Here is a 24,229-nt window from a genome sequence, read left to right as displayed (position 1 = left end):
GGTATGTGACACAGGTAAAGGCATCTTTCTAATATATAGACTGGTGTGTGAAACAGGTAAAGGGTTTCCTTCTAATAAACAAACTGGTATGTGACACAGGTAAAGGCATCCTTCTAATAAAGAGACTGGTATGTGACACAAGTAAAACCATTCTGGTATGTGACATATATAGACTGGTGCGCGACACGGGTAAAGGGTTTCCTTCTGATCAACGGACTGTTCTGTCACGATTAGAGAGCTTCCTTCTGATCCAGAGATTGTAATATATCATAACTACGGGCATCCTTTCTTTTAATAATAAAAGCGACAAAATCCCAGTTTCCATATTCATAAGAAATCTCAGTCAAAAACAGTCGATCGTACGGTTCCGACAATATCATGAGCATCTGTCTATGAATCACCATCAAATAGCGATGATAAGAGATGTGTTCGCGAAAAGGTGGGCGTACCCTGTCCAACCGGTGGCACCCATCAGAAGCACATGCAAAGGCAAGGCAAGTGTTCATCTGAAAAAAACACGTTTAACTTATGGTACAAGTCAAAATAGGGAACTGCATCGTACATAATTGATGCACTGATGCGCTAAATGTGAAAGTGTCCTCCATGTGTCTGCCATAATACTTTTGACAGTTTCACTACTACCTTGAGTAGCTTGTGATGGATGAGGTGATATGGGTTTAACGTCGCTTCCAAAATTATTGCACTTATATAGCGACGTGCATTCATGTGTGTGTGTGTGTGGCTGCTTGTACTAGTCCGGGCTGATGCCGATTTATAGTGCTATCCCACTGAGATACTATGCCGCAGTGTAACATGAATACCCACTCAGACACAGTATACCGACTCCGAGCGGACCAGGCAGGGTAACAACAAGTGTCATCTTTTAGCATCTATTGGTATGACGCGGCAGGGGATCGAACTCCTGGCCTTCCGCTCTTCGGGCGGACGCTCTACCATTGGACCACGGAGGCGGTAGAATTTGCGATGACCATTACGTCATTCATGGAACAACATATGGCTGTGTTAATATAAATCAGGTGTGTTATGACCAGGGGTATATTAGTAAGGTTGATATCTGATTCATTACATTGTTTACGGATATATTGGCCTTTTGTAAATTTAGCAAATGTATACCTATGTGCCACGTGTATATTGGCCAGGTGTACATTAGCAAACTGTATATTAACCAGTTGTTAAGGTCATCTATATATTGGCAGGTGTATCTAGGCAAACTGTATAATTATTATATTAACCGGCTGTCTAGGTCACCTGCATATTGGCCAGGTGTATATGGACATACTGTGTATATTAACCAGGTGGAGGTGTCAGCTGTATAAACTGATTGCATGTTGTACACTGGTATGTTGATTCTGTGTGTATATATAGTCTTCATTCGCCAGTGGTCAAATGTTCAACAACATATAGCAGTGCAGATAGTGGCCCGTTCAGTTCCGTAGAAATAGTCTCCATGGAAGCTTAGTCTTAATACACTGCAATGCAAGTGATATCAGCGATATTGTTTCAGTATTGAACAATTTAGTTTAATAATAGGCTTAATATACACCGTAGTTTGATTTTACAGCGAACAGGGGTATGGGTTGCCCAGTCGTCAAAGGCGCCGCAATTGTTGCGTCCCTTGGGCACGTCAGAAACATATGATCTCGTGCCCGAATCCCGGTTCGCCCCGATCATGTTTCTAGGTTTGTCAACACCATACCCGTACTCGTGGGTTTCACCAAGGCAGCAGACCTGCATCATTTGGGCTTTCCTACCAAATGAAACCGACACGCCGAGATATAACGGGAATACTGTTCAAAGATGGCGATAAACTCACTCACTTTAGCGACTATACATCTGCGTTCCTGCTATGCTACAATCACACGAATGTATGCACTATTAATTGGCAATATCTGTTTATGAGTTATCACTACAAAAACAAAACTGTTTACTATTGCACGTGTACAACGTTTGGGGTTTCAACTTGTAAGACAATTGGTTCTGCCATACGCATCATATGGTCTTTTTCAGTTGATAAGACCCGTGGCGATACGGGGAAGAATAGGTTTTCAGCAACCCATGCTTGCTGTAAAAGGCGACTATGCTTATCGAAGGGGCGACTAACGGGATCAGGTGGTCAGGTTTGCTGGCTTGGTTCATGCATATGATCGTATCCCAACTGCGTGGATCGATGCTCATGATGTCAGTCACTAGATTGTCTGGTCCAGACACGATTAGTTGCAGACCGTTGTCATATAGCTGGAATATTGCTGAGTGAGGCGTTAAAGCTGAAAGTGTGTTATAAACCATTAGTGTTATAAACCATTACAGCATGTCGTGTTTTCTACGACACTCATTTGGCAGTGCGAAGAATGTCACAGAGAAATCGAGCATTGTTGTTTAGGAGCTCGGTGCCTGTGACCAGATTGGCTGTGCCCATTACGTCCACAGCTCTCTCAGCGAACCTGTCTAATACTCCGCTTACAGCTGAACGCTAAGCCCCAATATTGTCTCCGGCCTGACTTTGCTCACTCTTCTTCTCCTCCTGGAAGGTGTCGGGCACATCAGTACCCCAGGTCACAAGCTGGCTTCATCACGCACATAACTCCTTTCTTACTGTATAATGGCGTCATGCAGGCCTGAAGCCTTCGGTCTAGCTGCAGCCTTGCCGAGCTTCCATTGTATGCAGAATGCGTGGCGGTGGATCTGCGACACGTTCCCGCTCGGCTTTCTACAACGGTTGCAATGAAAGCATAAATCTCGCATCCCCACGGAAAATCTCGCGCCAGGTTGGCCGAGCGATATTCCGTGTAAGTCGGTGATATTCACTTAATTGTTCCAGCAAACATCCAGCTAACTGGCAACCGCATTAAGGTTAAAATCACAATACTAAACAAAATCCGAAGCTTTTCCATCTGCAAATGAAAATTACGATTTAATCGTAAATGGATATAATAATATATTTCAAACATTATGTATTCTTTTATTTTACAACCATGTGACTGAACACGGTGTAGGTGAAGGTCGCTAATGCATGATCTATTGGTCGGCCGTGGTTGCCACGTCGCATATACCATTGATGACACACAAGTTAAATAATAAAAGAAATTTGCAACTGACAAAGCTTATTAAAGGCAGGATGCTGGTCACCGTAATGTGCCATTCAGCTGTATGTTTGTTTAGCTGTACAATACTATTCTGCACACTGTTATCCTAACTATTGAATAATGTATATTGATCATCAATACGCTGTGACTCGTGTCTGGACAGCCACACTGGTAACAAGGAGGTCAATATTCCTTGGGCCTGGTTTCAACGTTCCCCGGCTAGACAAAGTGCAACAATACTATCATTATTACAAATTGATTGCTAGAAAGGGGTCGAATTTGGAAATATGCACGTCGAGCGTTTATGTTCGGCATCAGCTAGTTGTAAACTCCGTACATCTCATGACACAACATCTGTCGTATACATCTCATCATGACTTTGCAGCCTACTCTGTACTGAGATCTCTTTGGGCCCGTGTTGTTTCTCAGCTACCCTATGTAAATGTTGAATTAAAGAACCTTATCGAACCAAGGAGCCAGATCGAATATTGCTGTAATGAAATGAATGAAACGGGAGAGAGACAGCTATACAAGCAGTCCATTGGGAAATAGTACATGCAACATATACACTGAAACCTCTTTAATCAGGACGGAACAATTCACAGACAATTCTTCCGAATTAACACATTTAAGCATTTTGAACACTTTGTGTACTTGTGGCGTTGATGTTTAATATTTATGGGTAATGATCCTCATGTAAAGAAATTCACAATAATACTCGCCCGGAATATGGGGTTTCCGTAATGACGAGGTCCGTACTAACTAGATTTTACTGTTGTGTTTTTCTTCATTTAAAAGAAAAAGAAGTTTCAGAACGCCATGTTGAATATAATCTCTGATTAAGTTGAAGCATATGACTTATCGAAACTGTAGACTATACAATATGCATTTCCATTGCTCGTTTCGAGCCCTATGTTCTTTTATCCAGCCCGGGAACATGGACATATATAGGCAAATCTGCCAGCAATGACCGCTGGTAGGCTTGTTTGGACAAAGTTGAAATTTGAGAATTTTGGAAAGAAAATCCAGCGAATGGTTATATTTCACTTTGAGTAGCTACCTGAAATGGTTGTCATGGTAACTCAGATGTCAAATTGGACGGTGTATGGTTTCTGTTATCGTATGTTGCAGAAAGCAGTGTGGCTCGGCGATGCATATAACATATTTATGACTGTGACAAACCCCTTTGCCTCCTATTTTCTTCGGAAATAACAGATAAGTAATGTTGTACTGTTTATATTCAAGGAATTGTATTTAATTAACAAAGCAACAATTTATATCTGGTTTTACGAGTTTATCCTACTTGCATACATGTGGAGTATCCGTTTGCTTTTCTGTTGCCAGATCGATACATGAATTGCATTTGAAAAGTAACTGGAACATTTGATTTTTTCTGCAGCATAAGCGAAAGGACCGAGAAATGGATGCTGGTGAGTGATTATTTTTTGTCTTTTTAATCTTATAATCAAACCAAGATATAAAGTCAAATTCAGATTTTGAGAATCAAACTTAACTGCCGGGCTAAAGAAAGTAAACACCAATGTTTGATGGCGGCTAAAAATGAAACAAACAAGAAATTGTTTATCGATGGTGATGTTTTTGATACGGGGATCATGGTTGTGTTTTGGACCTCACGTTTGCAGTGTTTTGGCGACTGTTTTCTGACTAGTAACGTTTCGAGAACATTTGTAATTATTACTTGGTCAAAACCTTTTCTCCAGTGTGTATTTTCTTTGCCCTGCAGTTAATGAAAAGATCTTCGATACAAAGAATCAGGTGGGGGTTCCGGCCTCAGTTGTGGGAGCGGTCGGGTAGCCCAGTGGTTAAAGCGTTCGCTCGTCACGCCGAAGACCCGGGTTCGATTCCCGACATGGGTACAATGTGTGAAGCCCATTTCTGGTGTCCCCCGCCGTGATATTGCTGGAATATTGCTAAAAGCGGCGTAAAACCATACTCACTCACTCTCACTCTACCTCCGGCCTCAGTACGTTAAATTTGTCTTTCTTGTCTCACGTGCAGACGAGCATTGGACCAGGGGGACACAATAGCGCCAGACTATGTTGTTGTTGTTGTTGTTATTATTGTTATTATTATTACACAATTCGTCCCCACAGTCAGCATTAGCATAGCTGTACAAAGCTCTACAAATAAATGACCAGTCGAATTAGCATTAGCAACGATCTGCGTCACAACATTGTGACCACCGGATACCCACTCTCATCCGCTCGCTGTCAAGCATGGGCGACAAGGGACCTATTCTGACCCGGAAAGAGGTTGTTTGGTGTTTTCTCTGAGATAAAGTTACGCGTCTTCTCGTGGCGATAAATGTATTGATGCTGGTATCTCGCCGTGATCACCATGGCTTCCGGGACCCTGCTCTCATACTTCGAGCCGCAGGGGTCACGACCAATGAGGGTCACGTCTTACTGAGTGTAGGTGCCATAATGGACCCGAAATAAGACTAAATTTATCTGTGTTCGTCTACGGTTCAAAATAATGTTTCTCACCAGAAGCTTATTTTCTAAATAAGAAAGGTCCAGGCTTTTTATACGTTTTATTTTCAGTTGGCAGGAAAATCATTCAAACTTGGGAATATAACTCTTCCCTTAAAATCCGGAAAATTCATATTATTATTTAAACCGGACGTGTTACTCAAATCGTCAATATTATGTTTCAAGGGACAAATTATGATCACAAACATGTTTTAACCCTTTAGGGCCTAAAATAGTTACAGTTGAAATTTTCATTTACGCCCTAAAACATCCTGGCAGCCAGAGACCCAACGAAATTGAGACCAAGATAATTACGCTGTACAGCAAGAAGACAGCTGTTTCTTTATTGTCCCCCTCCCCGACATTTTGAATATTTGTGTTTGAGTTGATGAATTATATATGAAGTAACCAGGTGTTTCAAAACGCACAACGAAGCAAAGATCCATATTGCCATGCCAATGCCTTGTGAAACCTCCAAGGGAAAACCTTTTCGCGCAGATATCGCCCCAACTCAATGCAACTATTTTCCATAAATACGCCCGATCCTTCCACTAGGTGCTATGATTGATGGGCATCAAAATACTAGTAATGAAATGTAATCGTGCACTTTTAGGCACGTGTACGTTAAGTGAAAATAACAGGAATAATCACCTTCATTTCAGATCAAGAGTTCAAAATTGCCCCGATAATATCGCATCAAAGGACACACCATTTAATTAGAAACATCAAACATCTGTGGCAAGGACGGCCCACATCGCCGCGCTGGAGAGATAAACCTGCAGCAGTATTAACAAGACCAGAAATATCGTTAGGCAAACAGAACCCCTCTCTACGTGTCTGCCATTGCATGTCCTTGCATATTTCTGTTTGCAGAGATCCGTGAATTATTCAGAATATTTGACAAGAACCGAGACAACACTATTTCATGCAAGGAGCTTGGGAAGGCGTTCAAGGTGTTTGGACTGCCGTTGTCCGAGGAGGAGGTCCAACAGGTGGCCGATGAGCTGGACCCAAGCGGTGGGTAGGATGTTGCTGGTCTGTGGGTGGGATGTTGCTGTTCTGTGTGAAGGATGTTGCTGGTTTGTGTGGGTAGGATGTTGCTGGTCTGTGTGAGTAGGAAGTTTCTGGTCTGTGGGCAGGATGGTGCTGGTCTGTGTGAGTAGGATGTTGCTGGTCTGTGGGCAGGATGGTGCTGGTCTGTGTGAGTAGGATGTTGCTGGTCTGTGGGTAGGATGGTGTTGGTCTGTGGGCAGGATGGTGTTGGTCTGTGTGAGTAGGGTGTTGCTGGTCTGTGTAAGTAGGATGTTGCTGGTCTGTGGGTAGGATGTTGCTGGGCTGTGGGCAGGATGGTGCTGGTCTGTGTGAGTAGGATGTTGCTGGTCTGTGTGAGTAGGGTGTTGCTGGTCTGTGTGAGTAGGGTGTTGCTGGTCTGTGGGCAGGATGTTGCTGGTCTGTGGGTAGGATGGTGTTGGTCTGTGGGCAGGATGTTGCTGGTCTGTGGGCAGGATGGTGTTGGTCTGTGGGCAGGATGGTGTTGGTCTGTGTGAGAAGGATGTTGCTGGTTTGTGTGGGTAGGATGTTGCTGGTCTGTGTGAGTAGGAAGTTTCTGGTCTGTGGGCAGGATGGTGCTGGTCTGTGTGAGTAGGATGTTGCTGGTCTGTGGGCAGGATGGTGCTGGGCTGTGGGCAGGATGGTGCTGGTCTGTGTGAGTAGGATGTTGCTGGTCTGTGTGAGTAGGGTGTTGCTGGTCTGTGGGCAGGATGTTGCTGGTCTGTGGGTAGGATGGTGTTGGTCTGTGGGCAGGATGTTGCTGGTCTGTGGGCAGGATGGTGTTGGTCTGTGGGCAGGATGGTGTTGGTCTCTGTGAGAAGGATGTTGCTGGTTTGTGTGGGTAGGATGTTGCTGGTCTGTGTGAGTAGGAAGTTTCTGGTCTGTGGGCAGGATGGTGCTGGTCTGTGTGAGTAGGATGTTGCTGGTCTGTGGGCAGGATGGTGCTGGTCTGTGTGAGTAGGATGTTGCTGGTCTGTGGGTAGGATGGTGTTGGTCTGTGGGCAGGATGTTGCTGGTCTGTGGGCAGGATGGTGTTGGTCTGTGTGAGTAGGGTGTTGCTGGTCTGTGTAAGTAGGATGTTGCTGGTCTGTGGGTAGGATGTTGCTGGGCTGTGGGCAGGATGGTGCTGGTCTGTGTGAGTAGGATGTTGCTGGTCTGTGGGCAGGATGGTGCTGGTCTGTGTGAGTAGGGTGTTGCTGGTCTGTGTGAGTAGGATGTTGCTGGTCTGTGGGCAGGATGGTGCTGGTCTGTGGGCAGGATGTTGCTGGTCTGTGTGAGTAGGATGTTGCTGGTCTGTGGGCAGGATGGTGCTGGTCTGTGTGAGTAGGATGTTGCTGGGCTGTGTGAGTAGGATGTTGCTGGTCTGTGGGCAGGATGTTGCTGGTCTGTGTGAGTAGGATGGTGCTGGTCTGTGGGCAGGATGGTGCTGGTCTGTGTGAGTAGGGTGTTGCTGGTCTGTGTGAGTAGGATGTTGTTGGTCTGTGGGCAGGATGGTGCTGGTCTGTGGGCAGGATGTTGCTGGTCTGTGTGAGTAGGATGTTGCTGGTCTGTGGGCAGGATGGTGCTGGTCTGTGTGAGTAGGATGTTGCTGGTCTGTGTGAGTAGGATGTTGCTGGTCTGTGGGCAGGATGGTGCTGGTCTGTGTGAGTAGGATGGTGCTGGTCTGTGTGAGTAGGGTGTTGCTGGTCTGTGTGAGTAGGATGGTGCTGGTCTGTGTGAGTAGGATGTTGCTGGTCTGTGGGTAGGATGGTGTTGGTCTGTGTGAGTAGGGTGTTGCTGGTCTGTGTGAGTAGGGTGTTGCTGGTCTGTGTGAGTAGGGTGTTGCTGGTCTGTGGGTAGGATGGTGTTGGTCTGTGTGAGTAGGGTGTTGCTGGTCTGTGTGAGTAGGATGTTGCTGGTCTGTGGGCAGGATGTTGCTGGGCTGTGGGCAGGATGGTGCTGGGCTGTGGGCAGGATGTTGCTGGGCTGTGTGAGTAGGATGTTGCTGGTCTGCGGGCAGGATGTTGCTGGGCTGTGGGCAGGATGGTGCTGGTCTGTGGGCAGGAAGTTTCTGGTCTGTGGGTAGGATGGTGCTGGTCTGTGTGAGTAGGGTGTTGCTGGTCTGTGGGTAGGATGGTGTTGGTCTGTGTGAGTAGGGTGTTGCTGGTCTGTGGGTAGGATGGTGTTGGTCTGTGTGAGTAGGGTGTTGCTGGTCTGTGTGAGTAGGATGTTGCTTGGCTGTGGGCAGGATGGTGCTGGTCTGTGGGCAGGATGGTGCTGGTCTGTGTGAGTAGGGTGTTGCTGGTCTGTGGGCAGGAAGTTTCTGGTCTGTGGGTAGGATGGTGCTGGTCTGTGTGAGTAGGGTGTTGCTGGTCTGTGGGTAGGATGGTGTTGGTCTGTGTGAGTAGGGTGTTGCTGGTCTGTGGGCAGGAAGTTTCTGGTCTGTGGGCAGGATGGTGCTGGGCTGTGTGAGTAGGATGTTGCTGGTCTGTGGGCAGGAAGTTTCTGGTCTGTGGGTAGGATGGTGCTGGTCTGTGTGAGTAGGGTGTTGCTGGTCTGTGGGTAGGATGGTGTTGGTCTGTGTGAGTAGGGTGTTGCTGGTCTGTGGGTAGGATGGTGTTGGTCTGTGTGAGTAGGGTGTTGCTGGTCTGTGTGAGTAGGATGTTGCTGGGCTGTGGGCAGGATGGTGCTGGTCTGTGTAAGTAGGGTGTTGCTGGTCTGTGGGCAGGATGTTGCTGGGCTGTGGGCAGGATGTTGCTGGTCTGTGGGCAGGATGGTGCTGGTCTGTGTGAGTAGGGTGTTGCTGGTCTGTGGGTAGGATGGTGTTGGTCTGTGTGAGTAGGGTGTTGCTGGTCTGTGGGTAGGATGGTGTTGGTCTGTGGGCAGGATGGTGCTGGTCTGTGTGAGTAGGGTGTTGCTGGTCTGTGGGTAGGATGGTGTTGGTCTGTGTGAGTAGGGTGTTGCTGGTCTGTGGGTAGGATGGTGTTGGTCTGTGAGTAGGATGTTGCTGGGCTGTAGGCAGGATGGTGCTGGTCTGTGGGCAGGATGGTGTTGGTCTGTGTGAGTAGGGTGTTGCTGGTCTGTGGGTAGGATGGTGTTGGTCTGTGGGCAGGATGGTGCTGGTCTGTGTGAGTAGGGTGTTGCTGGTCTGTGGGTAGGATGGTGTTGGTCTGTGTGAGTAGGGTGTTGCTGGTCTGTGTGAGTAGGATGTTGCTGGTCTGTGGGCAGGATGTTGCTGGGCTGTGGGCAGGATGGTGTTGGTCTGTGTGAGTAGGGTGTTGCTGGTCTGTGTGAGTAGGATGTTGCTGGTCTGTGGGCAGGATGTTGCTGGGCTGTGGGCAGGATGGTGCTGGTCTGTGGGCAGGATGTTGCTGGGCTGTGTGAGTAGGATGTTGCTGGTCTGTGGGCAGGATGTTGCTGGGCTGTGGGCAGGATGGTGCTGGTCTGTGGGCAGGATGTTGCTGGGCTGTGGGCAGGATGGTGCTGGTCTGTGGGCAGGATGGTGCTGGTCTGTGTGAGTAGGGTGTTGCTGGTCTGTGGGTAGGATGGTGTTGGTCTGTGTGAGTAGGGTGTTGCTGGTCTGTGTGAGTAGGATGTTGCTGGTCTGTGGGCAGGATGTTGCTGGGCTGTCGGCAGGATGGTGTTGGTCTGTGTGAGTAGGGTGTTGCTGGTCTGTGTGAGTAGGATGTTGCTGGGCTGTGGGCAGGATGGTGCTGGTCTGTGTGAGTAGGATGTTGCTGGTCTGTAGGCAGGATGGTGCTGGTCTGTGTGAGTGGGGTGTTGCTGGTCTGTGTGAGTAGGATTTTGCTGGTCTGTGGGCAGGATGATGCTGGTCTGTGTTAGTAGGGTGTTGCTGGTCTGTGTGAGTAGGATGTTGCTGGTATGTGGGCAGGATGTTGCTGGTCTGTGGGCAGGATGTTGCTGGTCTGTGTGAGTAGGATGTTGCTGGTCTGTGGGTAGGATGTTGCTGGTCTGTGGGCAGGATAGTGCTGGTCTGTGGGCAGGATGGTGCTGGTCTGTGTAAGTAGGATGTTGCTGGTCTGTGTGAGTAGGGTGTTGCTGGTCTGTGTGAGTAGCATGTTGCTGGTCTGCGGGCAGGATGGTGTTGGTCTGTGTATGTAGGATGTTGCTGGTCTGTGGGCAGGATGATGCTGGTCTGTGTGAGTAGGGTGTTGCTGGTCTGTGTGAGTAGGATGTTGCTGGTATGTGTGCAGGATGTTGCTGGTCTGTGGGCAGGATGTTGCTGGTCTGTGTGAGTAGGATGTTGCTGGTCTGTGGGTAGGATGTTGCTGGTCTGTGGGCAGGATAGTGCTGGTCTGTGGGCAGGATGGTGCTGGTCTGTGTAAGTAGGATGTTGCTGGTCTGTGTGAGTAGGGTGTTGCTGGTCTGTGTGAGTAGCATGTTGCTGGTCTGCGGGCAGGATGGTGTTGGTCTGTGTATGTAGGATGTTGCTGGTCTGTGGGCAGGATGTTGCTGGTCTGTGTGTGGATGGGAGGTAGGATGTTACATATCTGTATGTGGATGGAGGTAGGATGTTACAGGTCTGTATGTGGATGTGAGGTAGGATGTTACAGGTCTGTATGTAGATGGAGGTAGGATGTTACAGATCTGTATGTGGATGGAGGTAGGATGTTACAGGTCTGAGTGTGGATGGGAGGTAGGATGTTACAGATCTGTATATGGATGGAGGTAGGATGTTACAGGTATGTATGTGGATGTGAGGTAGGATTGTACAGATCTGTATGTGGATGGAGGTAGGATGTTACAGGTCTGTATGTTGATGGGAGGTAGGATGTTACTGGCCTATATTTTGATGGGAGGTAGGATGTTACAGGTCTGTATGTGGATGGGAAGTTGGATGTTACAGAACTACATTAGAATGGGAGGTAGGATGTTACAGGTCTAGATATGCACTGGAGGTAGGATGTTACAGGTCCATATTGATGGTAGGTAGGACGCTACAGGTCTAAATTTGGATGGTAGGTTGGATGTTACAGGTCTGTATGTGGATTGCAAGTAGGATGTTATAGGTCTTTATGTGGATCGGAGGTTGGATGTGACAGGTCAGTATGTGGATGTGTTGGTTTGATATTACCGGCCTTTATTTTGATGTGAGGCAGGATGTTACAGGTCTGTATGTGGATGTGAGGCAGGATGTTACAGGTCTGTATGTGGATGGGAGGTAGGATGTTACAGGTCTGTATGTGGAGGTGTGGGTTGGGTGTTACTGGCCTACATTTTGATGGGAGGTAGGAATTTACAGGTCTGTATTTGGATGTGAGGCGGGATGTTACAGGTCTGTATGTGGATGTGAGGCAGGATGTTACAAGTCTGTATGTGGATGGGAGGTAGGATGTTATAGGTTTGTTTGTGGATGGGAGGTAGGGTGTTACAGGTCTACATATGCATGGGAGATAGGATGTTACAGGTCTGTATGTGGATGGGAGGCAGGATGTTACAAGTCTGTATGTGGATGGGAGGTAGGATGTTATAGGTTTGTTTGTGGATGGGAGGTAGGGTGTTACAGGTCTACATATGCATGGGAGATAGGATGTTACAGGTCTGTATGTGGATGGGAGGCAGGATGTTACAAGTCTGTATGTGGATGGGAGGTAGGATGTTATAGGTCTGTATGTGGATGGGAGGTAGGATGTTACAGGTCTACATATGCATGGGAGGTAGGATGTTACATGTCTGTATGTGGATGGGAGGCAGGATGTTACAAGTCTGTATGTGGATGGGAGGTAGGATGTTATAGGTCCGTATGTGTATGGGAGGTAGGATGTTACAGGTCTACATGTGGATGGGAGGTAGGATGTTACAGGTCTACATATGCATGGGAGGTAGGATGTTACAGGTCTGTATGTGGATGGGAGGTAGGATGTTACAGGTCTGTATGTGGATGGGAGGTTGGATGTTACAGGTCTACATGTGGATGGGAGGTAGGATGTTACAGGTCTACATATACATTGGAGGTAGGATGTTACATGTCTGTATGTGGATGGGAGACAGGATGTTACAAGTCTACATGTGGATGGGAGGTAGGATGTTACAGGTCTACATATGCATGGGAGGTAGGATGTTACAGGTCTACATATGCATTGGAGGAAGGATGTTACATGTCTGTATGTCGATGGGAGGCAGGATGTTACAAGTCTGTATGTGGATGGGAGGTAGGATGTTATAGGTCTGTATGTGGATGGGAGGTAGGATGTTACAGGTCTACATGTGGATGGGAGGTAGGATGTTACAAGTCTGTATGTGGATGGGAGGTATGATGTTACGGGTCTACATATACATTGGAGGTAGGATGTAACATGTCTGTATGTGGATGGGAGGCAGGATGTTACAAGTCTGTATGTGGATGGGAGGTAGGATGTTACATGTCTATATGTGAATGGGAGGCAGGATGTTACAGGTCTACATATGCATTGGAGATAGGATGTTACAAGTCTGTATGTGGATGGGAGGTATGATGTTACGGGTCTACATATACATTGGAGGTAGGATGTTACATGTCTGTATGTGGATGGGAGGCAGGATGTTACAAGTCTGTATGTGGATGGGAGGTAGGATGTTACATGTCTGTATGTGGATGGGAGGCAGGATGTTACAAGTCTGTATGTGGATGGGAGTAAGGATGCTATAGGTCTGTATGTGGATTGGAGGTAGGATTTTACAGGGCTTCATGTGGATGGGAGGTAGGATGTTACAGGTCTACATATGCTTGGGAGGTAGGATGTTACAGGTCTACATATGCATTGGAGGTAGGATGTTACATGTCTGTATGTGGATGGGAGACAGGATGTTACAAGTCTACATGTGGATGGGAGGGAGGATGTTACAGGTATACATATGCATGGGAGGTAGGATGTTACAAGTCTGTATGTGGATGGGAGGTATGATGTTACATGTCTGTATGTCGATGGGAGGCAGGATGTTACAAGTCTGTATGTGGATGGGAGGTAGGATGTTATAGGTCTGTATGTGGATGGGAGGTAGGATGTTACAGGTCTACATGTGGATGGGAGGTAGGATGTTACAGGTCTACATATGCATGGGAGGTAGGATGTTAGAGGTCTGTATGTGGATGGGAGACAGGATGTTACAAGTCTACATGTGGATGGGAGGGAGGATGTTACAGGTATACATATGCATGGGAGGTAGGATGTTACAAGTCTGTATGTGGATGGGAGGTATGATGTTACAGGCCTACATATACATTGGAGGAATGATGTTACATGTCTGTATGTCGATGGGAGGCAGGATGTTACAAGTCTGTATGTGGATGGGAGGTAGGATGTTATAGGTCTGTATGTGGATGGGAGGTAGGATGTTACAGGTCTGTATGTGGATGGGAGGTAGGATGTTACAGGTCTACATGTGGATGGGAGGTAGGATGTTACAGGTCTACATATGCATGGGAGGTAGGATGTTAGAGGTCTGTATGTGGATGGAAGTTAAGATGGTACAGGTCTGTATGTGGATGGTAGGTTGGATGTTACAGGTCTGTATGTTGATGTGAGGTAGGATTGTACAGATCTGTATGTGGATGTGAGGTAGGATTGTACAGATCTGTATGTGGATGGGAGGTAGGATGTTACAGGTCTGTATGTGGATGTAAGGTAGGAATGTACAGATCTGTATGTGGATGTGAGGTAGGATTGTACAGATCTGTATGTGGATGGGATTTATCTGGTGCGTGTCATACACAAGTTTTTTTTCTGAATGTTACAGGTAGCGGTAAAATAGAGTACAAGGAGTTCTACAACTTTATGGTAGAGCAATTAAAGAAGGCAGAAGACCCTCAGAAGCAAGACAACGCCGTCAGGATGGCATTCAAGGTGTTCGACAAAAATGAAGATGGCTTCATCGATGCCTCTGAACTGCGAGCAGTCATGCAGAACATGGGAGAACCTTTGTCAGAGAAAGAGGTCAGCGATATGATGAAGGAGGCAGCCGTAGATGACGACGGGAGGGTCAACTATGAAGGTGAGGGTCAACTATGAAGGTCAGGATATGAACGGAAGGGGCAATTATGAAAGTGAGTCGAGGTGCTAGAAGGGCGACTGTAGGGTGAACTATGAAGGTGAGTCGAGGTGCTTGAATAGCGACGGTAGGGTGAACTATGAAGGTGAGTCGAGGTGCTTGAATAGCGACGGTAGGGTGAACTATGAAAGTGAGTCGAGGTGCTTGAATAGCGACGGTAGGGTGAACTATGAAGGTGAGTCGAGGTGCTAGAATAGCGACCGTAGGGTGAACTATGAAGGTGAGTCGAGGTGCTAGAATAGCGACGGTAGGGTGAACTATGAAGGTGAGTCGAGGTGCTAGAATAGCGAAGGTAGGGTGAACTATGAAGGTGAGTCGAGGTGCTAGAATAGCGACCGTAGGGTGAACTATGAAGGTGAGTCGAGGTGCTTGAATAGCGACGGTAGGGTGAACTATGAAGGTGAGTCGCGGTGCTAGAATAGCGACGGTAGGGTAAATTATGAAGGTGAGTCGTGGTGCTAGAATAGCGACGGTAGGGTGAACTATGAACGTGAGGCGAGGTGCTAGAAGGGCGACTGTAGGGTGAACTATGAAGGTGAGTCGAAGTGCTAGAAGAGCGACGGTAGGGTGAACCATGAAGGTGAGCCGAGGTGCTTGAATAGCGACGGTAGGGTGAACTATGAAGGTGAGTCGCGGTGCTAGAATAGCGAAGGTAGGGTAAATTATGAAGGTCAGTCGTGGTGCTAGAATAGCGACGGTAGGGTGAACTATGAAGGTGAGTCGAGGTGCTAGAATAGCGACGGTAGGGTGAACTATGAAGGTGAGTCGAGGTGCTAGAAGAGCGAAGGTAGGGTGAACTATTAAGGTGAGTCGAGGTTCTAGAAGAGCGACGGTAGGGTGAACTATGAAGGTGAGTCGAGGTGCTAGAACACCGACCGTAGGGTGAACTATGAAGGTGAGTCGAGGTGCTAGAATAGCGACCGTAGGGTGAACTATGAAAGTGAGTCGAGGTGCTAGAATAGCGACCGTAGGGTGAACTATGAAGGTGAGTCGAGGTGCTAGAATAGCGAAGGTAGGGTGAACTATGAAGCTGAGTCGAGGTGCTTCAATAGCGACGGTAGGGTGAACTATGAAGGTGAGTCGCGGTGCTAGAATAGCGACGGTAGGGTAAATTATGAAGGTGAGTCGTGGTGCTAGAATAGCGATCGTAGGGTGAACTATGAACGTAAGGCGAGGTGCTAGAAGGGCGACTGTAGGGTGAACCATGAAGGTGAGTCGAGGTGCTAGAAGAGCGACGGTAGGGTGAACTATGAAGGTGAGTCGAGGTGCTAGATGAGCGAAGGTATGGATAACTATGAAGGTGAGTCGAGGTGCTAGAAGAGCGAAGGTAGGGTGAACTATGAAGGTGAGGCGAGGTGCTAGAAGGGCGACTGTAGGGTGAACCATGAAGGTGAGTCGAGGTGCTAGAAGAGCGACGGTAGGGTGAACTATGAAGGTGAGTCGAGGTGCTAGAAGAGCGACGGTAGGGAGAACTATGAAGGTGAGTCGAGGTGCTAGAAGAGCGAAGGTAGGGTGAACTATGAAGGTGAGTCGAGGTGCTAGAAGAGCGAAGGTAGGGTGAAATATGAAGGTGAGTCGAGGTGCTAGAAGAGCGACGGTAGGGTGAACTATGAAGATGAGTCGAGGTGCTGGAATAGCGAAGGTATGAAGAACTATGAAGGTGAGTCGAGGTGCTAGAAGAGCGAAGGTAGGGTGAACTATTAAGGTGAGTCGAGGTGCTAGAAGAGCGACGGTAGGGTGAACTATGAAGGTGAGTCGAGGTGCTAGAAGAGCGAAGGTAGGGAGAACTATGAAGGTGAGTCGAGGTGCTAGAAGAGCGAACATAGGGTGAACTATGAAGGTGAGTCGACGTGCTAGAAGAGCGAAGGTAGGGTGAAATATGAAGGTGAGTCGAGGTGCTAGAAGAGCGACGGTAGGGTGAACTATGAAGGTGAGTCGAGGTGCTGGAATAGCGACGGTGGGGTGAACTATGAAGATGAGTCGAGGTGCTAGAATAGCGACGGTAGGGTGAACTATGAAGGTGAGTCGGGGTGCTAGAATAGCGGCGTTATGAGTGATTCAGCCTTTAGACGGACCAGGTGCACAGCAACTTCCTTTAAAATACTCACATTATGAGAAAAAAACATTTTCTTTCATGTGCACGTGCGAAAGGCTCAAAAACACGTTTTACGTAGGCGTAGGAATACATTGTTAAATACTGTATCACATGAAATGTTTCCAGGTTCGTTAGCACCATACTCATGATTCTGGATTTCTGGATCTTCGACCAACATCACTAAAACTGACACGCTGTGATCAAACTGAACTACTGTTCAAAGTGGCGTTAAACCAAACTCACTCACTCATTCACATAGTCGTATAATAAAAATTATTCAAACATATGTCTTCTCTTATAACGGACGAATAATAAACAGTTTTTAATAAACATTTCTTCTCTTTATGTTCACATTGTCCAAAGTGGTTAAAAACCCTACTCCAACAATGCAATAACTCAACAACATATATAACGATGCAAACTAAACACTTAACGACCACCTGGTGATAATGATGACAGTTACGACATCACATATTAATGGAGCTTATGGTCTTCCTTTCAGATTTCATCAACACTTGGACGGCGACAGCAACGTCTACGAAATAGTCTTCCTTGCAAGAGAGTTGACCACGTGATCTGTGTGCGTGCGCAGCTTGTCGCTGTACCCTGCAGTGCCTTGTGTTCTTCTTCCTACTATGTTGAGGGACTCTCACTTTGTTGACCTTCACCTTCACAACTGACATTGTCGCTCTCGCCACGAGAGGAGTTGTGTTGACATTGTTCCTCCTGAGTTACCTCCCTTGTACTACCACCGCAGCGGGGATTTTTCACTTTGAAAGCAACGGATTGTTGCCCCAAACAAAATTTCTAACATATTAATTTGACCGTAGTGTTATAATGACATCGACGTCTAATTTTAGAATGAAAAGTATTAATTAATGTTACATTCGTGTAATTCATCAGAAGAAAACCGGTCATATCTCCTCAAATTCGTTGATCTTTGCGTCGTTAGCATTCGTGACCATCTCGTGCCATTCCGTGACAAGCCGAACGGCGACTCGTGCCCTTCGCGAAGAGACCTATATTGGCGAAAGGACACCAGAACCACTTCAAACAAAACGATAACTCTTGTTCTGACCGCGCCTGTTGAACATTGTAGGCCTGGTCCTGTGTTAAAAAAGTATTGAACCTCTCTGATATATAAAAAAAAATATCCTTCTGTTAAATTGTACATTTAACGTGTAATTCATTTATTCTCATTTTATGATTACAAATTATTACTTTTCTAAATACGAATTTAAAATTATGTGGGGAGAAAACTGATAATACTATGATTATTTTCCATTTAAAATAAATCACATTATGAATTTGTTTAACATAGCTTCGAATCGCAATTTTGATTTTGTGTTCTCTTTGTTTGAAGCGGCATTTTACAACTTACAACTGTTTCATGACTAAGTAAGTCTGTCTTTTTATGGACACTCTTATAAAATAGTTAACAAACATTATTAAAGTATCATCATGTTAAACCATTTTGAAGGGCATCTATATGTCCCAACAATGTCGTAATATCATTGTAAATACCATGGTTATAGATCGGGTGGTCAGGCTCGGTGACTTGATTGATTGCGTGGATCATTCCTCACAATATCAATAACCTGGTCTGGTCAAGTTTCGATTGTCTACAGACCGCCGTCATATAACTGGAATGTTGCTGAGTGCGGCGTTAAACAAGAAACGTATAATCAGCGCTCGTTGAAAGAAAACAATAATTTGAGATGTAATGAAAAAGGAACAAAAACAATCTCATTTACTCATGTAAGACATGCAGCTGTGTACATGTGCTGGGTGTAAACTACTGCAGTTTGGGTAGATTCCGTATATAATTGTATAAACTGTGTGGAAATAACATAGTCACTTACGGATTTTAAAGACAGAATATATATTCAAATTCAAAAACAAGATAAAATCCCTATCATTTATAGCATTAGGTTTCTATTAACCCTTGTAAGTATTTAATACTCGCTTTCATACGAAAGCTTCCTTTTATTGTAATATATGTTGGAGCAAGAGTTTGATTTTACAAATTAAGAAATAATTCGTTTGATTCTCATGTGTCTTTGCGTTTATAATTCTCAGTTTAGTTGTTAATGTTGATTGAGGATACATTTACAAAGATGTTTTAAGAAAATTGCACAAGAGGTTTGTCAGCTCAGCTGAGATTAGACACTTGGCCCAACTGTTGTATAACTGTCTATAGATAGGACTATCAGACCGGGGTACAAATAAGATGTGTATTATCAGTCACAACATCACTGAAATACAGAGATAATTCACTTTTTCAAAACCAAAGTTTAATGGTTAATGTTTTTGTGGGTGGGTTTTAATATCACTTTTAAAACATCGGTGAGTGTAATATATCTATAACGGATTATACTGCTAATAGGGAGTATTATATCTTGGGTGGGTTATCTGGTTCACTAAGTTACCCCTACATATACACATCTGTGTATAGTCGTATCTGTGTCACAGACCATTATTACGGTGAAGGGGCGGTCGGGTAGCCTTGTGGTTAAAGTGTTCGCTCGTCACGCCGAAAACCCGGGTTTGATTCCCCACATGGGTAACGTGTGAAGCCCATTTCTAGTGTCCGCCGTCGTATTTTGCTGGAATATTGCTAAAAGCGGCGTAAAACAATACTCACCTACTCATTAAAGAGATGGCGGAATAAAATCATACATGTGAGGTCATTCCTCAGAAAACATTCACAGCCATATAGTTGTCGAGAAACAGTATATGATTAGGGTTTAACAGGTACATGATAAGTTCAAATTTTTCAATGCATTTATAAACTCTTGGTATATTATAAAAATGGATATTAAACTGAAGTCAATAGGCAAATTAAATGGGGCAGCCATGTGAACTAGTGTGAAACTGACAATGTACAACTTTAAAAAAATAAACTCATATTGCCAAAAAAAATAAGAATGAAATAATCGGGATTATATTGATCAAAAGTACTCCTATCCTGCCGCGCGTTCGATTGGCTTGCGTCGTATCGACTTATGGTGGCACTGAGAGCCTTTTTGAAGGTCACAGAAAGATACGAATGGTGACGAATGTGTCCTTAGGTTCATAGCACAAGGGAGGCAACTCTCGTTGCTCTCGCGGAACTACAGCTGCAATCTTTCCACCGAGGCTTGAAATGTGCCAGTATGCAACCTTGATCGGTATATGCAAATTATGCCAACAGTTAAGCTTACCCTCTCTGCAGTCTTGAATTGAAGACATCAACTGGATTATATGTTTGCATGCTTCTGATTGTTTTTGAAGTAATGGGAATTTTCCTTGTACGTTTTCAATATGTTGGTGTATATACGTTAGTTGATTTGATGCAAATTTATATAGCTTCATAAACAATTTCTATATTATCGTTTTGATATTATCGACTTCTAAACACCCTATCTTTACCAACCTACAAATTCATGCAAATGGATTATGTTATTGTACAACTAAAACTCGTTAACTCTAATTCCATAACCTATTAAGGATCATCTTATGGTCTCAAGTGAATCTTTAATAACACTAAGAGATGTAATATATAAATAAGTATGATACAAAAACATTTTGTATATAAAACTCATCTTTTATTTGCAATGGGAATATTTACATTAATTTGTCCGTATTACCCACTGTTGCTTATAAACTAATAAATGATTTCAGTATTATTCTTACTTAAGATACAGAGTAACAGGGTGTTATAGAATTTGAACTGTCCCGTGAAATATTTACAAATTGTTATTGTTTGTTTTGCATGAAGACAATATTCTGTTGGAATGTTTGCTGTGACTGAATACTACGGACTATGGTAAATGGGGCTGTGCTTCTGTCTATATGATTATGCCATTGATGTTTTAATTATTTACATATTTTCAAATATATAACACGTGCCATGTAAAACATTATTTAAATTTTCACTTCATTTATTCATTCTCATTGAATTATTGCTTCAAATCGTTCTCCATTTCTACATAATCCTTTTGTGTACATGCCTTTTGAGGTAATCACGTGATCTATCTCAACCACACAAACAGCCAATCAGAAACGTTTCATTAATGGACGTCCCCTGCTGTTGTACCTGCTAATATTATACCAACATGACAGGAGGCCGAACTTCCGAACTGTAGGTAGTACGTCGTGAGAATCCGTGGCGGTTCGAGTCACTGTGTACCTTCAGTATTACATGGGATAGGTACGTTCAGATAGCGCTAGAAGAGAATTGACTGGGCTGATGACTTCGATGAGACAGGCGGTGGCCGATTTCTCGTAAACCGAATAGCAGGCGTGGTGAAGTTTGTTGTGAAATATATAATTACTTTCGTCGTAATTAACGCCAGCAGAGCAGTTTGTTTTATCGTTTATCGCGCAAAACAACCCCTTGGAGTGCAGACATTATTTTTTGACATTCGAAATTAACGATGCTGCGCATGCGCGAGATGAGTACCATATTGTTTGACCGTCGACAATTGGCGACAAGCGTTTAGCTTGGTAGAAATTATCCGTAGTATACCACGTTACCCGATACTAAAGCGGTCAGATATGTATGTCAGCTTGGGCAGCGCTTTAGGCAGTAGAAACATTAATACCCGTCGGTCGCAACTTTTATTACTGAAAGATGTGAAAATCCACTGCGGTATTACGAGATATATGTCTTTCTGTAGGATCAGCCATTAGTAGTCTCGAGCTGAAAACGAAAAAGGGACATGGTTGGACAATATCTCCATAACAATCTAAATCTCCCATACGTGAAGGTCGAGGTCATTCATCTCCACAGACAGGTCCCGGCAGTGGGACTACCTGCATCTGAGTGTGTGTGATTCTGTTGCTCAAATCAAATTATTGGTGTGTTGCAATTAATATTTCACTGTACTTTTATAAAAATTTATCAAATGTACATACGATGACCTATACATTTATATGATTATCCTTGTTGTGAAATATACCACCATGTGTATTTTCTGCATTTTCATAACTATTTTTGCAATGTAATATTATTGACGTGTTGTTCAAAGGTACCTCACGACTAACTGCCTTCTCCTCCATATTAATGTTATCTCGACAATAGCTTTGTTAATTCGACAATTTATGAATGTTTTTTCGACAACAGTATTGTTAACCCAGCAATATCAATGTCATATGAATGTTATCAAGAAAATATTTATATTATCTCAACGTTATCGATGTTTTCGCGACAGGAACAACATTATGTCTACGATGTCGTCAACTCGAACAAAATGATGGTATCTCGATACTGTCTTTCTTAATTCGATATTAGGAATTTTATCTTTGTCAAATACAGTGGATTAGTGCCATCTCGACCATATGTACGACATATATCGAACATCGCGGTGTCTAGCCTAGTGGTTAAAACGTAAGCACGTCACGTCGAAGATCCGGGTTCGATTCCGCACATGGGTACAGTGTGTGAAGTCCATTTCTGGTACCCCGCCGTGCTATTGCTGGAATATTGCCAAATGCGGCGTAAAACAATACTCTATCACTCACTCTCTTATTCACTCATATCCATCGGAAATCTATTTCCACTCCCACCCTGTTCGTGGGCCGTGTGTTGAGGAGATACACAGCATTGCGTACAAAATTTATTGCCCCAAAGAAGCCAACCTGTCTGTGTGTCCCTTTGTAGCAATGGATTTACCAGGATATCTACCCGGATACCTTATGACAAAACCACCACTCGCCGTCATCTTATAAGCCAAAGTGTCTGTGAGATGTCAATGGAAATAACAACGGAGCATGTCTGTACATTTGCATTGCAATATTGACAGAGCTACTGTGTGTATTACCATTGACAATATTGACAGAGCTACTGTGTGTATTACCATTGACAATGATTACCGAGCTACAGTGTATTACCATTGACAATATTGACAGAGCTACTGTGTGTATGACCATTGACAATGATTACAGAGCTACAGTGTATTACCATTGACAATATTGACAGAGCTACTGTGTGTATGACCACTGACAATGATTACAGAGCTACAGTGTATTACCATTGACAATATTGACAGAGCTACTGTGTGTATGACCATTGACAATGATTACAGAGCTACAGTGTATTACCATTGACAATATTGACAGAGCTACTGTGTGTATGACCACTGACAATGATTACAGAGCTACTGTGTATTACCATTGACAATATTGACAGAGCTACTGTGTGTATTACCATTGACAATGATTACAGAGCTACAGTGTATGACCATTGACAATATTGACAGAGCTCCTGAGTGTATTACCATTGACAATGATTACAGAGCTACAATGTATTACCATTGACAATATTGACAGAGATACTGTGTGTATTACCATTGACCGTGATTACAGAGGTACCATGTATTACCATTGACAATATTGACAGAGCTACTGTGTGTATTACCATTGACAATATTTACGGAACTACTGTGTGTATTACCATTGACAATATTTACGGAACTACTGTGTGTATTACCATTGACAATATTTACGGAACTACTGTGTGTATTACCATTGACAATATTTACGGAACTACTGTGTGTATTACCATTGACAATATTTACGGTACTAATGTGTGTATTACCACTGACAATATTTACAGAGCTACTGTGTGTATTACCATTGACAATGTTTACAAAGCTACTGTGTGTATTACCATTGACAATATTTACAGATCGGTGTGTATTATCAATGGCAGTGACTTCAGAGTAACTTTATGCATTTATTACATTGTAATTCCATGGCTTTAAATATACGGCTTTAAATATTGCTACAAGTGTGACTTCTGAGTTTTACATTTAGGAAAAACGCGATTTCGCAATATGTAAAAGTAACGAAAAGCGAATTATCAATTAGCAGATATTTTCTAATCCTGATCTTTTGGTACTCTGGATAACTAGTGACACGTGACATAATGGTACGACACAGCGAGGCAACTATGGAGGTATTTCAAGCTATCTTGTTTCAATACTATTTTTGAGGGCTTATTTCCCCAAAGCGTGTAATCATATACTGTGTAACGGGCGGTCCAGACAACCCAGCCGTCAAAGGAGGAAAGGTGTGACGTCAGGATGTGTTTCTACACACAAAGACATCCACCTTGCATTACTTGTCAGTTCCCTGTCGCACGTACATTCATCTTTAATCATATTTTCTTACGTTGATATGTACTGAAATAAAGAATTTTATCCAAGCGCTGCGTTCGAAGTTATTTTTAGTGGATGAGTGAATGTTGTGTAACGCCGCATCAGCAACGTTTCAGTTTATCATGGCGACGAAATTCGTTCACAGGATGTCAACGAACTCTATGACTAACAAGAACTTGTATGTGCTGCCTAAAACAATCAATATCTGGATTTCGTTTCCTTCATATTTCTTCATATCTCACCTACCTGTATATCACTCTCAAATTCATTTCTTTGTACTTATGGAAGGAATTTCAATTAATTTAATTTTAATATCAA

General features: G+C 44.3%; 1 protein-coding gene across 6 annotated transcripts in view; it reads left to right on the top strand.

Annotated features, from left to right (window-relative positions):
• The window catches only part of LOC124114593 (neo-calmodulin-like), a 98,167-nt gene extending 74,209 nt beyond the window's left edge, over positions 1 to 23,958 (top strand). For all 6 annotated transcript variants that reach the window (XM_046475238.2, XM_046475239.2, XM_046475240.2 and 3 more), the window contains 4 exons: positions 4,504 to 4,534; positions 6,470 to 6,613; positions 14,363 to 14,617; positions 17,272 to 23,958. In XM_046475238.2, coding sequence (XP_046331194.1) covers positions 4,504 to 4,534; positions 6,470 to 6,613; positions 14,363 to 14,617; positions 17,272 to 17,315 — 474 coding nt within the window. In that variant the 3' untranslated portion in view covers positions 17,316 to 23,958. The remainder of the gene's footprint in view (positions 1 to 4,503; positions 4,535 to 6,469; positions 6,614 to 14,362; positions 14,618 to 17,271) is intronic.
• The last annotated feature ends 271 nt before the right edge of the window (positions 23,959 to 24,229 follow it).

This window comes from Haliotis rufescens, unplaced genomic scaffold (assembly GCF_023055435.1).
Source record: "Haliotis rufescens isolate VD_foot unplaced genomic scaffold, xgHalRufe1.0.p SCAF_1, whole genome shotgun sequence".
Classification (NCBI taxonomy): Eukaryota; Metazoa; Mollusca; class Gastropoda; order Lepetellida; family Haliotidae; genus Haliotis; species Haliotis rufescens.
The sequence above is the reverse complement of the archived record's forward strand: the minus strand, read 5'-3'. Positions and strand labels throughout refer to the sequence as shown.